The 13,333-nt window shown below is 39.4% G+C and overlaps 1 protein-coding gene across 2 annotated transcripts in view; it reads left to right on the forward strand.

The window, feature by feature from the left end:
* Positions 1-13,333, forward strand: part of LOC126374670 (membralin) — an 87,919-nt gene that overhangs the window by 17,529 nt on the left and 57,057 nt on the right. For both annotated transcript variants that reach the window (XM_050021382.1, XM_050021381.1), the window contains exon 8: positions 6,220-6,303. In XM_050021382.1, the coding sequence (XP_049877339.1) occupies positions 6,220-6,303 (84 nt within the window). The remainder of the gene's footprint in view (positions 1-6,219; positions 6,304-13,333) is intronic.

Consider the following 13,333-nt stretch of genomic DNA (forward strand, 5'->3'; position numbering starts at 1 on the left):
CAACAAACAGGTAAATGCCCGGAAAATTCTATATAATCCTTTCGTTTTGGATTTTAGAGTTCAGCTGTGTATACAAGGACTAAGTAATCGCTTCATCCGCGTGGTTATTACCACAGCGAGAGGTGTTTAGCATCACTAACACTATCAACTATAGTTAGGAATTGCTGTTCACTTAATAAAACATTTCACATTACAAAACAGCTTCCCCCAATGTAAAATAAATAGTATTTTAAATAATAATAACATACGAATGCCATCCTTCGTTTTCGGTTGTTGATTAAATTGCCGTAAAGTACCGAACGAATATTTAAATAAGAGAATTACGGAACCCTTTTTCTACAAAAAAACCTTGTATTTCGTCGGTTTTAATCCGACGCCTATTATAACGGACGCTTCATCGTGGTATTTGAATATTATTTTGGAAAACATTTTAGCGAAGACGAAAACGTTTTGGAATGTTTCAGTATTTTTCTTTTGTTCCCATTCACCTGCGGGCCGGCGGAGCGGGCAGACGAGGTGGATTACCCATTGTACACAGCCGTATTGAACCTACGACCACGCGCCAATGTCCCAAATACACACGCGTTGTTTTGTTCTCCGCCAAGAATTGATCTATTTCCTCGCATTCGCAAACACGTAAACATACTTTCATATCACATACATACATAAACAGCCTATATTCGTCGCACTGCTGGGCACAGGCCCCCCCCTCAATCAACCGGAGGGAGTATGGAGCATACTCCACCACGCTGCTCCAATGCGGGTTGGTGGAGGTGTTTTTACGGCTAACAGCCGGGCCCAACGTCTTAACGTGCCCTCCGAAGCACGGAATCATCTTACTTTTTCGGACAATCAGGTGATTCAAGCCTGAAAAGTCCTTACCAAACAAAGGACAGTCTCACAAAGTGATTTTGTCGATCCCGGACCTCCAGATTGTGAGCCTAACGCTCTAACCACTAGACCACGGAGGCTGTTACATATCACAACGACATATTTTTATCATATGTATTTTATTTTACATATTTAGATGACTTTTAAAACAACCATAATGTTTAAAACTTCTGCAAGCCGGCTGCATTACCGACCCAACTAATTATGCTTGAATTTTGACATACAGATTCAATCTTTTATTTTTATGGTACATAGGGAAGCAAGGTATTGCTTGATTCGCTCTAAAATAAGCGTGTGATATTGATGTTTTTACCAATATCAATATCACACGCTTATTTTAGTGCGAATCAAGCCAGTCATCGCATTATTATTGCAATACAGTTCAAAAGAACCGCGCACTGGACCGCCAGGCACGCGGCTAATTAATTAGTTCCATTATTTTATTATTTCCAAATAATAATCATCAAAATTGTTCGCCTGGTAAACTGACAACCGCAGATTTAATTGGGCCAGCTTCATAATTGTGCGATGTGTTGCAACATATTTGCTAACAAAAGAGTTCTGTGAAGTGTACATTCAAAGTCAATAACAGAAATTAATCAGATTTTGGAATTTATTGGTACTGAATCTCGTGAATTGCATTAAAGTAACTTTGCTATTTAAAGCTACCTTTTGCCGATCAATCATCCTTCAGACGGGAGGCATGAGAAATGTTAAATTTAATTACAGGAACGTTATTCCAATGAAAGTCGTAAAGTCGATTGGTTTTCAAGTAGCGAAACCCCGCGGAATCAATCGCGCGGGCGAGTGATCACTAAATGATGGCACTTGTGGTGTTTCCTTCGATTTACTCAATTAGACCGTTTGATGCCATCCAATGCGCACCTAATTAATTTTCCTCTTTGAAATAGCTGGACAGATTGAAAGTTAACTTTATGTAAGTTATATTTTTTACATAATAAATCTTTTCGTTTCATAGAGCGTAGGTGTTACTTAGCCTTTTGAATGTGTTTTTATAACAGTTTTCCGCTAAGTATAATGTGTACATAGACTCGGTACCCTGCCGTTGCCTATGATACTTACCGATTGCTTAGCATAACTCCATATAAGCAGATTGGGAGCAGTGGTGTAAAGCTTTTGTTAGTACTCATTCTTTTCCGTGGATAAAGCGTGTAAAGGTATGAAATATTGTGATTCCAACATCCTTGTTAAACTAAAGGGAACGCCTGACGCCAGCAGTCAATTCTCGTAAAACATCTTAAGAATTATTCTCTCATCTGCCTCACTAACCTTAATTAATACCTACTAAGAGGTTTTCATAGAGTAACCCGGAAAAAAGGCTTCGGCATTTGCATAATTAAATATCGGAATTAACTCCGCGATCCCGGCGAAATAATTAACCGTTCAACAATGGAGCTCCAAGGTATTTCTTTCTCAATCTTTCTTTTTGATTCCAAGTATTTTATACAGATGTTTATACTATGAAAAGGTAAATCCTTCGTGTCGCTAATGGATGTTAAGATAAACAAGATTGTTTTTCACGATTTTATAACAAATGTTTATTTTTTCAAATGACTGCTAAACAAAATGTTTTTTTTTTACTAGAACTAAAGATGAAGGTATATTTTTTCTATCCAAAGGTACGTTTAAGGTGGTTGTCACGACCTTAGCCAAGAATAAACTGTTTTTGAATATTTTCTCAAACAAGATTGGATATTCCATCATTACTAAAAGAACTTTCTTTAAGATAAAACGATCGTGTAGTGGTGCGGCAACGGCCGATAACAACAAGAATAGTTAGTTTTCTAATCGTTCCATAAAATCAGAATAGTAGATATAAATTCTAAATAATGCTTCTCCGTTTGTGACGTAATGGCATTAAATCCTCGCAGCCACTGAATGCGGTCGACTTTTGGTTAATTAGCCCTTAATTCGCGTACACCAAGTGCGGCTTACTTCGGATCTCGTTACTTTTGTAATGAAAACCTCTCGTGAATTTTTAAACAAAAAACAAGAAGCCATGCTCTAGATAAAAATATAAAAACGCTACGTACCTAGGCAATAATCTCATACATTACGAGTAAGTCTTTTTTAATTTGAATTCTTAGATCGCATATACCAAAATCCGTGTATGATCACTATTCAGTACACAACTTCTAATTATATCAATAAAATCTAATAAGAAGTTTTGAACTGTATTAAAGTAAAAATCCAACAGTGGATAAATGTTGTCTTTTGATACGATGTAGAAATGCTAAGTTCATCTTCTTAGGAACGCGGGCGTACTTATTTTTGAAAACCAGTTGAAAGCTGCACTATTCCCGAGCTTTTTAAGATAATATTTCATTTGAATAGAAGGTCGTAAGCTAGTAATTTATACAGGTATAAGATTGGCTATTAATTTTTTAACGTAGAAAATATTGACGTCAGGTAGATTTAAAAAAAATGACAATAGCACATTTTTCTCTATGTTCATAAAAGTTCTAAAGGGTTCACTCTAGAACTATCGATTAAGTAATAAACTATACAGAAGAAAGTTCTAGAGTGAATACCCTAGAATTCACTAGGTTTCCATCTTAGGTTGCTCTTTACCAGTAGAAGTACAAATTTTAAACTCTCAATTCAGAATAATTACAGCAGATAACTCATTAGCTCATTACTTTGCTTTAATTTATGACTCACAATAAATCTTGAGTACTAAATCTATAATTTTTTTAATCGATAGATGAAATTCGCCGCTGCATTACCGAATGAAAATGAAATCAGTCGATTTCTATAATAAATTGGGGCCGTAAGCTAATAATCATGCTCACTCCTCTGCAGTGTAGTCCATTTATGAACTAATACCTGCACGCTTTCGCCCTTCTTGTTAGTAGCTGTATTTCTTTTTCGATGACATATAATGCGCATCGAAATGTTCAAGCTATATAGGAAATATACAAGTTACATAGTAAATGTACTATGTACTGCAGCGACTGTAATTTGGAATGGTGTCGCGACGTCGTTTGTCGCGCATCGGTTGCACGGCTTCCGCGCCACCCACCTCGCTTCCAGACAAAATTGCTCCGCTGACTCCTTTAGTGAAGTTGCTCCGGTTGCTCCGCTTGCTTCGTAACTGCATTGATGAAACGACGTGCACCCTATTTATTGACGACTCCATTTCCATGAAACCTCATGGATAAATGTTATTTTACACGAGTTCCTTTTTGATAAAACGTGTTAGAAATGTGATGTAAAGATGTTCAATATATTATGGCACAGGACACGACTGTCGACTTTCTTTGCTTGCGCCTCGTTCGTAGGTCTCCTTGGAGATCGTAAATTTGTGTTATGCTATAAACATATCTTAAGTTTATTTATTAAAACAAGAGCTTTTCTTTTTAGTAGACTCTGAAATCTTTTAAGTATTCAATTTGTATATTTTTTGATCCTTTAAGGAGATTAATTTGGCAATTTGATCAATTATTTCGCTCTTAATTTGAGTGTAATTTTCCATAGCAATAGGGTATTAGACGGTATCGAGGCGAAAAACGAAAATAAGCAGATAATAATGATGTGCCGACGTCAATAAAATCTGACTTCTCCGCGCCCGGCCAATTCATGTGACAGGGGTCTTAACAAATTGATCATTCTAATTTTGTTTATGACTTTACTGTACAGCCATTTCGCGATTATTGTATTTTTATTGTGTAAGAAATCGTATGTAGTGTAAGAGTTAAGGTCGGAATAGGAATTCCAATAGTTCAAAAATAAACTTAGGTAGTAGCAAAGTTAATTTTTTCTCACGGTACCTAGGCGAGCGTGGGAGATCGCTCGGGGACTGCTCATTTTTCCTCTTATTTCTCGTATTTCCACCTAATTAGGACAAGCGAGCGGTTACACCCGGCCCCGCCTGCCCTCGCTGCGCTAACAACCATTTGGAGCACGGTTTAATGCCAATTACCTGCGCACTCTATTGTTTTTAGCGTCAAGTATCCGGCAACAGCGCGCCAGACGCGGCGCCGAGAGCGATTTATTCGAGACGCTTCAAAACAAATCCCCTTCAAAAGGCTTACCTTTATTAGCAATACTAGGTACTTGCTTTATTTTAAAGCGTAATCATTCCCTTTCGAAATATTGCCTTTTTAAAAGCGCTGCACATGAAAAATTGTTCAAGAAGCAAGGCATATTGCACAATTTTTAATATCGGCGTCCTCTTTCGCTACCAATACTTTACGGTAATATGAATCCGGGCAGCAGTAAATCGCAGAAAGTACGCAACGTAACGGCAACGAGCAAAGCGACGGGAAAAATTAATTTCTTGTGATGAATGATGAACGATGACGTTGCAATTTACAGTTCACTGGAAACTATACGTTATCACGACGAATCTCACATTGAAAAGATAAGGGGTTTTTTGCCACTAACATAGTATGTATATAAGTTTATACTGTTACTAACAATTATGGACACATGGCCTGAAATAAAATTATTGATTTGATTTAATTCGATTCGTAGGCAGCCTCTACTTATAGTTAGCTGTTTGTGATACAGGCGCTTTGTCCTATTTTTATTTATTGTATAGATATCATCAAAGCAAGTAGAAACAACTTCTTTCGTAGGATTCGTTTTAGGACGCCGCACGTCAACCCCTTTATTCACTTAGGCGACATCAAAAGATGTGGCGACAGAGAGCGAGGGCGCCTACATTCGATACGGAAACTGTACCGGGATTATCCCATCGTAAGCAAACAACCGTCCACAAAGCCCTTGTGAACTGAGAGCACACGTGAACTATGCTAACGAAAAGACGGTAAAACCTTTATCTTATTACGGATCTGTTCGGCTGTTCGTGTACTTGTGACGCGCGCGACGTGGCACTTCGCTCTCAATCCCATTTATACTTGCGCTTTTTCGGACATACAGAGCGAGGCTTGAAAAACATTAAGCTCTTTTTATTTTTAACTCTTAACACGTTTTAAACCAGACTTGAACATTCGAGTGCAGTATCCGAGGTGTTAGACAGCGGAATGGATAAACTATATATTTTTAAAGGTTTCCGTTGTCGGCTCGTAAAGAATGATCCGACGTCTCGGGCGACACCATTACTTCTCGTGGCGCATGAAAAATTCATACAGCCGCCGTTTGATCGCGTTAACGTGCGGTGTCGTCGCGCGCGCACGCCTCCAGGGGGCGCTAAGCACGGCTTATGGCACACACCTCGGCAACATGTGCCAACCACTCGCCGTAACGCTCATTTTAAATTAAATTTATCTGTAGTGCCAACGCTAGTATTTATCCCCATGACTATAATAGCTACTGTTAAAAATAAATGTATTTTTGTTACAGTGGACCTCCTGCAAATGCTAGAATTCAACGTCACCGTTTCCTTCCCAGCAGCGCCTTTGCTCACAGTTATTTTGGCACTAGTCGGTAAGTCATATTAACGAACACGAAATTCTTTTAAAACTAGCATTTCTTACTAGGGAAACTGTTTAAAGCCATACTAATATTAGTATTCCGTCAGAGAGAAGTCTCGTAATTTTAGCGAGTCGGGTCGTACAAACATACCGCATGAATGATGGGGCGTTGAGCACTCGGCGCGAAGAGTTCTTGTGGCGGCGAAGTCGACTTGTCACGTCTCAGAATGTTCTCGCTTAGCGCCGTCGTGAACTCACTACTTCTGGATATGCAATTTGACTATTCGCAGACGCTGTAATGAAATGCAGTAGGAAATGGCACCTGAATTTCGTTCGGTTATGTCTAAAACTTCCTTTTATAGTATAGATCGAGGCATGAATATTGCAAAGTTAATTGAGTTTGTTATTTTGTTGCTTGGTTCCATTTTCATCATCTCAAGGTCTGTCCCATTTTGGGAGCTATTCGAGCTCCCCCATTCAGCCAATCTGTCACGCGTATCGGATTTATTTATGAATCACTCCAGTAACGGGTGACGGTTGGGTAATTTTTATGTAGCGAAATTTCACGTCTCGCGTCTTGATGGCGTTAGTAGGTCGGTCGATTCAACAAGTAAGTCGGGCGCGGTGCCTGTTGCGTGGAGGGGGGCGGGGCGCCTGTTGCGCCTGGCAGACGCCGCCGCCCACCAGGACCGCCCGACCAGGGGTACTTGGACCTACTTCTGACCCACTTCCACGAAATTCTGTTTTTCTTCGAATCGACTGGCGGCATCGCACGCTAAAGGCTTGCGAGGTTTCCTTTATATTTACTAGTCTATGTATAGAAGCAATAACTGTTACAATATACTTATCCAAGACAGACTTGCAGTCGCTGAACGCACTTCGTCGATCGTTCTTTGTCGACGTCTGACATTATGCACTCACTATGTTTGGCAAGCGACCGACTTCACTAAAGACAGATGGCGATCATTAACAATGGCATTTGTCCGTCTAACTTCTAGTATAATACATAGACAAGTACTTTTTTTAATAAGATGACGGCGACGGTCGATGACCCCACCATGCTTGGCGTCCTCAAATTGTGCCATTCCCTACGATGTCGCTATCATTTGACAGAATCAAGTTGACATCACTTTGTTTGCCTGTTTTCTCTAACGATTTGTTTATCGTTCTCTTCACCAAACAAAAACAAAACTGATGTTACGGTTGTATTCCAAACACATGTAATCAGATCTTTTTGCCATTTCTTAGACTAATTGATGTTTAATGTCTATGATGTTTAGCAGTAAACATTAGCATTTAGCTTCTCAGAAAATATCAGTTATATTAAACAAAAAATGATTGGCTTTAGGACGACAATGGACTGGAATCGATAATAACGACGGAAACTTCACAATGATTTATTCAATTCTCTGTTCTTGTAAGCAGGGCAGTGAAATTCTGCCCTGCTGAATGTAAACAAGCAAGAGCTTCACTGTGTCTCTCGATAAACAATACCAAAGTAAGAGAGCGAATGAGGTACAAACAGGTTGAGTTTCTAAATGCCGGAGGATGATGGGGGCTGTCTGATTGCGTTCAACAATTTATCGCAGTAACACTGGCAACTTATTCAATTCTATTTGTATGATGAAAGCTCGGGATAATATCTTTTTGATTTGCCGATAAGTTAATACTCATAAATTCTGAATATTCAATTCTTTGTTTTGAATCTAATCAAGAAAATTTTACTGTAGAACAAATTAATGCTTACTGGGAATTGGCAGGTTTTATTGATTTACTTTACAGAAAATATATTTTCTATAATCATCTTTGTATTTGCTTTGCGAGCAAATTTTCTCTTTTGCAAATTATTTTTCTTTTGCAACTTCTGCTTTATTTCTGTGCTGCCTCTTTATTAAATAGAGAAGGGAAACGTCTATAATAAACTGCTGTCATGGTTTGCAAGTTGAAGTACGAATTTCTGTTGGCCGACTCAATTATTGTTACGAGGCAGCTTGGAAATTCTAATCTTGAAGTTGTGCGGGCACGTGTGCCTGTACCCGCATTGCATATCGTCTGATTAATATCGCACGAGTCCTGTGGCTTCGCACAACTTTCGAATCCAACCACTACATATCGTCGTGAAAATACCTTCCATTCTACGTTTCTGTCAGCGTGTGTGTACGTGTATGTATTGGAACTTGTGAGGTCACCCAACCTTTGTTTGCGAGGTGCGGCCATAAATAAAGCACAATGGTGCTCTATGTCGAGGCTCTATGTGGATGGAGACAAGCATCATTATTGATTTTAATACGTACACCTAGTAATAAAATGATCGTGTTCTATTTTCAATGAAGACACGACCTATTAACACTTTTAAGTCGCACATGAAACTAATAATTAGGTATAATAATATTATTTAATTGAAGACTGTTTAAATCATTTATTTCGAGTAGGTTTTTAAATTTCAATCTGGCTTACAAGATGTATCGTGGCGTCGTTGCTGAAACTTGAAAAATGTCTACCCAAGAGATTACATCCAATCCGTTCTCGGCCATGAGAGGTTTGGCATAGGTATTTAAAAATGTATGTGTGTTATCTATAAAATTTCTCTAGCACGTTAGGACCAGACTATCATCTCTGGGTATACTGCACACTGCATTATTATGACGTTTTTATCAAGAATGTATTTATTTGCCGTGAAAAGTCTCTGAGATTGCTTTCCTATTGGCCAAGCTTTTTTTAATCTTAGAATAAGTGCATTTGTGCTAGCTAACTAGTGAGTAGAAGGGTACATTGAACTAAAGGACTAAAGGATGTATTGTAATGTATTTTAGTGTGAAAATACATCTGTGTGATTGTCATTTTCTCTTATTTCATATGACGTGACGTGAAACCTTACCCTCGTCTTCGCTTGTCCCAACGTTTACAACGCTATAAGTTTTAACAGTAGCTCACAATGAGTATGCATGGCGTGCTTTCCACTAAGTCAACGAGGGACCTCCCAAAGTAAAACAAATCTGAGCCGCTCGGGGCATGCAGGCGTTTTTGACGCGGAAAACAATAACGTAACATAAAGGTGACGCGACGGGATAGGCCCACCCAGCTGCTCTTGTGTTTTTGTTGGCATCGCAACACGTTTTCCGCGAGCACGTACGCCAACATGTACGCCGAATACTAATGCCGGCGACCGTACCCCCACCAAAGTAAAGTTGCAGTGGGGAAACTCAGTATACACAGTGTGCGACGCACCTACGTCTATAGTTAGCAAGAAGTCTTTATGGTCCTGAATATCGTAGTGTAAAATAGCGATCACCACGAGGTTATGAGCCTCTGTCTGAATGTGCATATATATGGAGTTGCCTCACTGAACTGCAATCCGTTGTTTATACGAAGTGTTTCAACTGTATATCTCTACACTATATACAGAGCGAGCCCGAAAATTGGATTCGCATCGCATGTTGTGCACACCGTATTAACGTCTGGTCGTCCGAAACAATGCCCAATCAGGTGGAGTGCGCACCTATGCGCTTCGATATTGATATATCGGAAGCCAGATTTCAATCAGGGCCATTGTAGTGGAAACGAAAATAGATTTTTAAAAGTAATTTTATTACGGTGCTTTTTACAGTTACTTTATGTCCCTGCGGTTGTAAATGTAGAAGTTATTTTACAGTGGGTCAGATCGCACACACTGCATTGTCCATCGATCTTTTGTTAATTTATGTAGTAGTAAGTGACACGGCAAGCCTTATACGGTGGCTGGGTTCATTGAATGACATGACTTTACATTTTTACAGACCATATCCATCAAACATTCATCGAGTTTTTTCGGGACCTTGTTTATTCAAGGCAATGCAAAATTAATCAAAAGAAAAAGCAGAAATATTTGGTTTTTGTTTTGACATTGAAAACATTTCTTTATGATGACGTGCAACAATAAAGATAAATAAATATTTAGAAAACGAACATAAAAAACGGTTTTTTACGGCGTGGTGCCTAGCTGTTCTGCCCACTAACCGCACGCAGCTAAGACCATGATGAACGTTAGCTTTGACCATGGCGCCGCACACGCATGGATGGCTGGTAAATGTTTGAGGCGAAGTGCCGCAGCCAATCTTAAGGTATTGTTATCCAATAAAGTGTCTAAGTGAAGGAAGACCGTGAAGCCATGCTCCTGACTCGGACTTTACGGCCTCTGTCGCTTCATTCAAAAGGTGTGAACTAATGTCCTAAGACATCCCACTATCTTTGGATTTCCGGGTGCTTAGGTAAATTCGTTTGAGGACATAAACCGACCACGCATTTGTGTTCACCGACCTATGCGACCAGAAAATATCGTTAATAGTACAAGGCATGGAGAGGATGGTACCGAAGTTAATTACATAAGAATAGAAAGGATGCTGATATAATCATACCAATCTACAACATGAGGAATTATCAAATTCGAGCCGTTTTTGAGGGCAATTCGGGGTCTAATTCTTACCAAGAATATATTTGATAATATTTTATTGGCATGTGTAAATGTTTAGTGTATATTATGGCGGATGCGGCGCGTGACGAATTATAATCTGTGAGTCGGGATAATCCCCGCGCACCGGCGCACGGCATGAATCCACGCTGTTTGTACTATGCACCGCGCCCGTGTTTTAGGCTCGACCATTTCGTTTCAAACCTTTTTATACCTGGTTTTAAACGACTTTCAAAAGTGCTTTTAATACATCACATTTGTATTTATTGTTTAAAATGCGTTCATTTTTTAAATCACTATGTAAGTGATCATACCTGTTTTCAAAAACTTAGAGATTCTGATCCATTTCAGCACTGAATTATATTATCACAAGCCTAATGGTTTAAAATATGATTCTGCTTGGGACTTAAACATTTTCTGCACTTATATTTTACAAAGTCACGACATTTTTAATACATTAAACCTAAAAATAAAGTCGTTAATGAGCGCCCACTTAAAATGTGCCTGTTGAAGCAAATTCCCGTTTAGTATCGATATTGTTGAATATCGAGACGATCGGTTATTAATTTGCAAAACGCTGGACGGTCGTCTCTGAGCTCTTAAGCTGGGTACTAGCGAGTTGACAATGGAGGCGGACAGACTGGATTACCCACCCTTGGACACCGGGCGCGAAGCGACTACGCGAGAGAATTGTTTCTTTAATATATATTTTGTGATTTATTACGCATCTTTTGTGCTGTTAACATAGCATAGTATCACGTGTGTATCTCCGAAGAGCTAGGCAGAGGTATATACTTATACATGCACGCTTCGCCACCGACGTTACAGTCCCTTGCTATAGGGGGCGAGTCTAGTTATCCTTTACTTCTTATCACCACCACCATTACCATTATTATTGTGATGTGATAAAAAGTAAAGGATAACAAGAACGGAAAGATGACGGTAACAAAATTACTTAATAACAAAGGACATATTTGTTGTTCAATAAAACAACTCAAGAGACAACAGTGCCCTTGATGAATCTAAATTGAACGAATACACTGCCCTGATGTGTCTAGCATATTGGCTAATCGCTACTCGCGCACAGTCGGTCAAACGCGTTATGTGTTCTACGTCTACAAATGGGGATTTAATTTGCCGTATCCGTAAACACAGTGTACGGAAATTCGTTTGCCGGCACTCGCCACCAAGAAGGGGTCATCGGTTTAATTTTTTTTCTTTTTGACACCTGTCCTTAGCTCCCAGTTCTGTTGTTCTTGTTGACACGGAATAATATTATCCGATATCGTTTGCATTTATTAATTGTTTTTAATTCTTTCTCATTGTAAGATTTCCGTAATTTAAACAGTGTTTTGTTTAATGGTAACCTTTCCATAGCTTAGAATTCGTAAAAAGTATTTTTTAAATAGAAGATAGCTTAAATCCGTCTATAAAATTAACTGTATCTATGAGCCCCTAATATAAATAGAACATTATCGCTTAATTAAATTCTGCGCTATGCACCCAGGAAAATAAACGTTCTGTTTTCTTCTAAAATCTCATTCAAAGCTACGTTTCTTTGCGACATGAGACATGACTTGATTTAAAAGTTTACTGACCTTTAAGCTGAAACTGTTTAGAGTGTGTCATCGCTAATTATGTCTAACTAACCGGCGGTGGCGTGTCGGGACGTAAAACAATAGACTCGGGTTGGGATGACGGTGCGACGCGGCCATACGAGCCGCCGATGACGTCGCATTAAAATGAAATCCATACTGGGATGATTGATGAGCTGCAAACACCGCACCCGACTCATTCAATTTGCTGTCATCGCTACCATACACTGCACTTCTGTTATTATAAGCTCCTGTATTTTTTCGGGTGGTTGCTGCGGTTCTGTTTTTACCCGACTTCATCATCTCCCCAGCGTTATCCCGTTTTCACAGGGTCCTAATTTACAGGGACCTAACTTGAAGATTTGACAGGTCCGGTTTTTTACCGAAGCGACTGCCTGTCTGACCTTCCAACCATTTGTTGGGTATATGTGGGCTCACTATGTTTTCCTTCACCGCTGAACACGTGATAAACGTGCGCGAGGAAGGGCGCCTACGAGGTGGTCTGACATCGTGAAGAAGACGGTGGGCGGCAGCATACAGAGGGCGGTCCACGCAGCATATAGCCGTACCGAGTGGAAAGCCATAACCTGTGGTCGCGATCCTCAGCAGTGAGGGAACGACGAAGAAGAAGAAGAAGAACACGTGATAATAATTTATGATTCAAACATAAATTCGAAATACTTCGAATTTTTACCCGAATTCGGTGGAGCAAAAAGAGAGGGTTGTGTGTTTGAACGCTATGTATTGCATACATAGCGAAAAACGAAACGAACGAAAACGAAAACTTTGAGGGTGATTCAATCATGATTCTGAATTATCAAGAGTTTACATCGCAAAAAAATAATAAATAAAAAAGCACTAAAATTTTCATGAATTTTCCGATAGGAAATTCCACTTGATATCAACTCTGAATCTTGGTCTGAGTAATTCCCCTCAGTATTTGTGGCGGTGTCACTAACACCCTGTATGTATGTGTCACTACTTCTACTTACCACCTTATT

Source organism: Pectinophora gossypiella, chromosome 17, assembly GCF_024362695.1.
Source record: "Pectinophora gossypiella chromosome 17, ilPecGoss1.1, whole genome shotgun sequence".
NCBI lineage: Eukaryota > Metazoa > Arthropoda > Insecta > Lepidoptera > Gelechiidae > Pectinophora > Pectinophora gossypiella.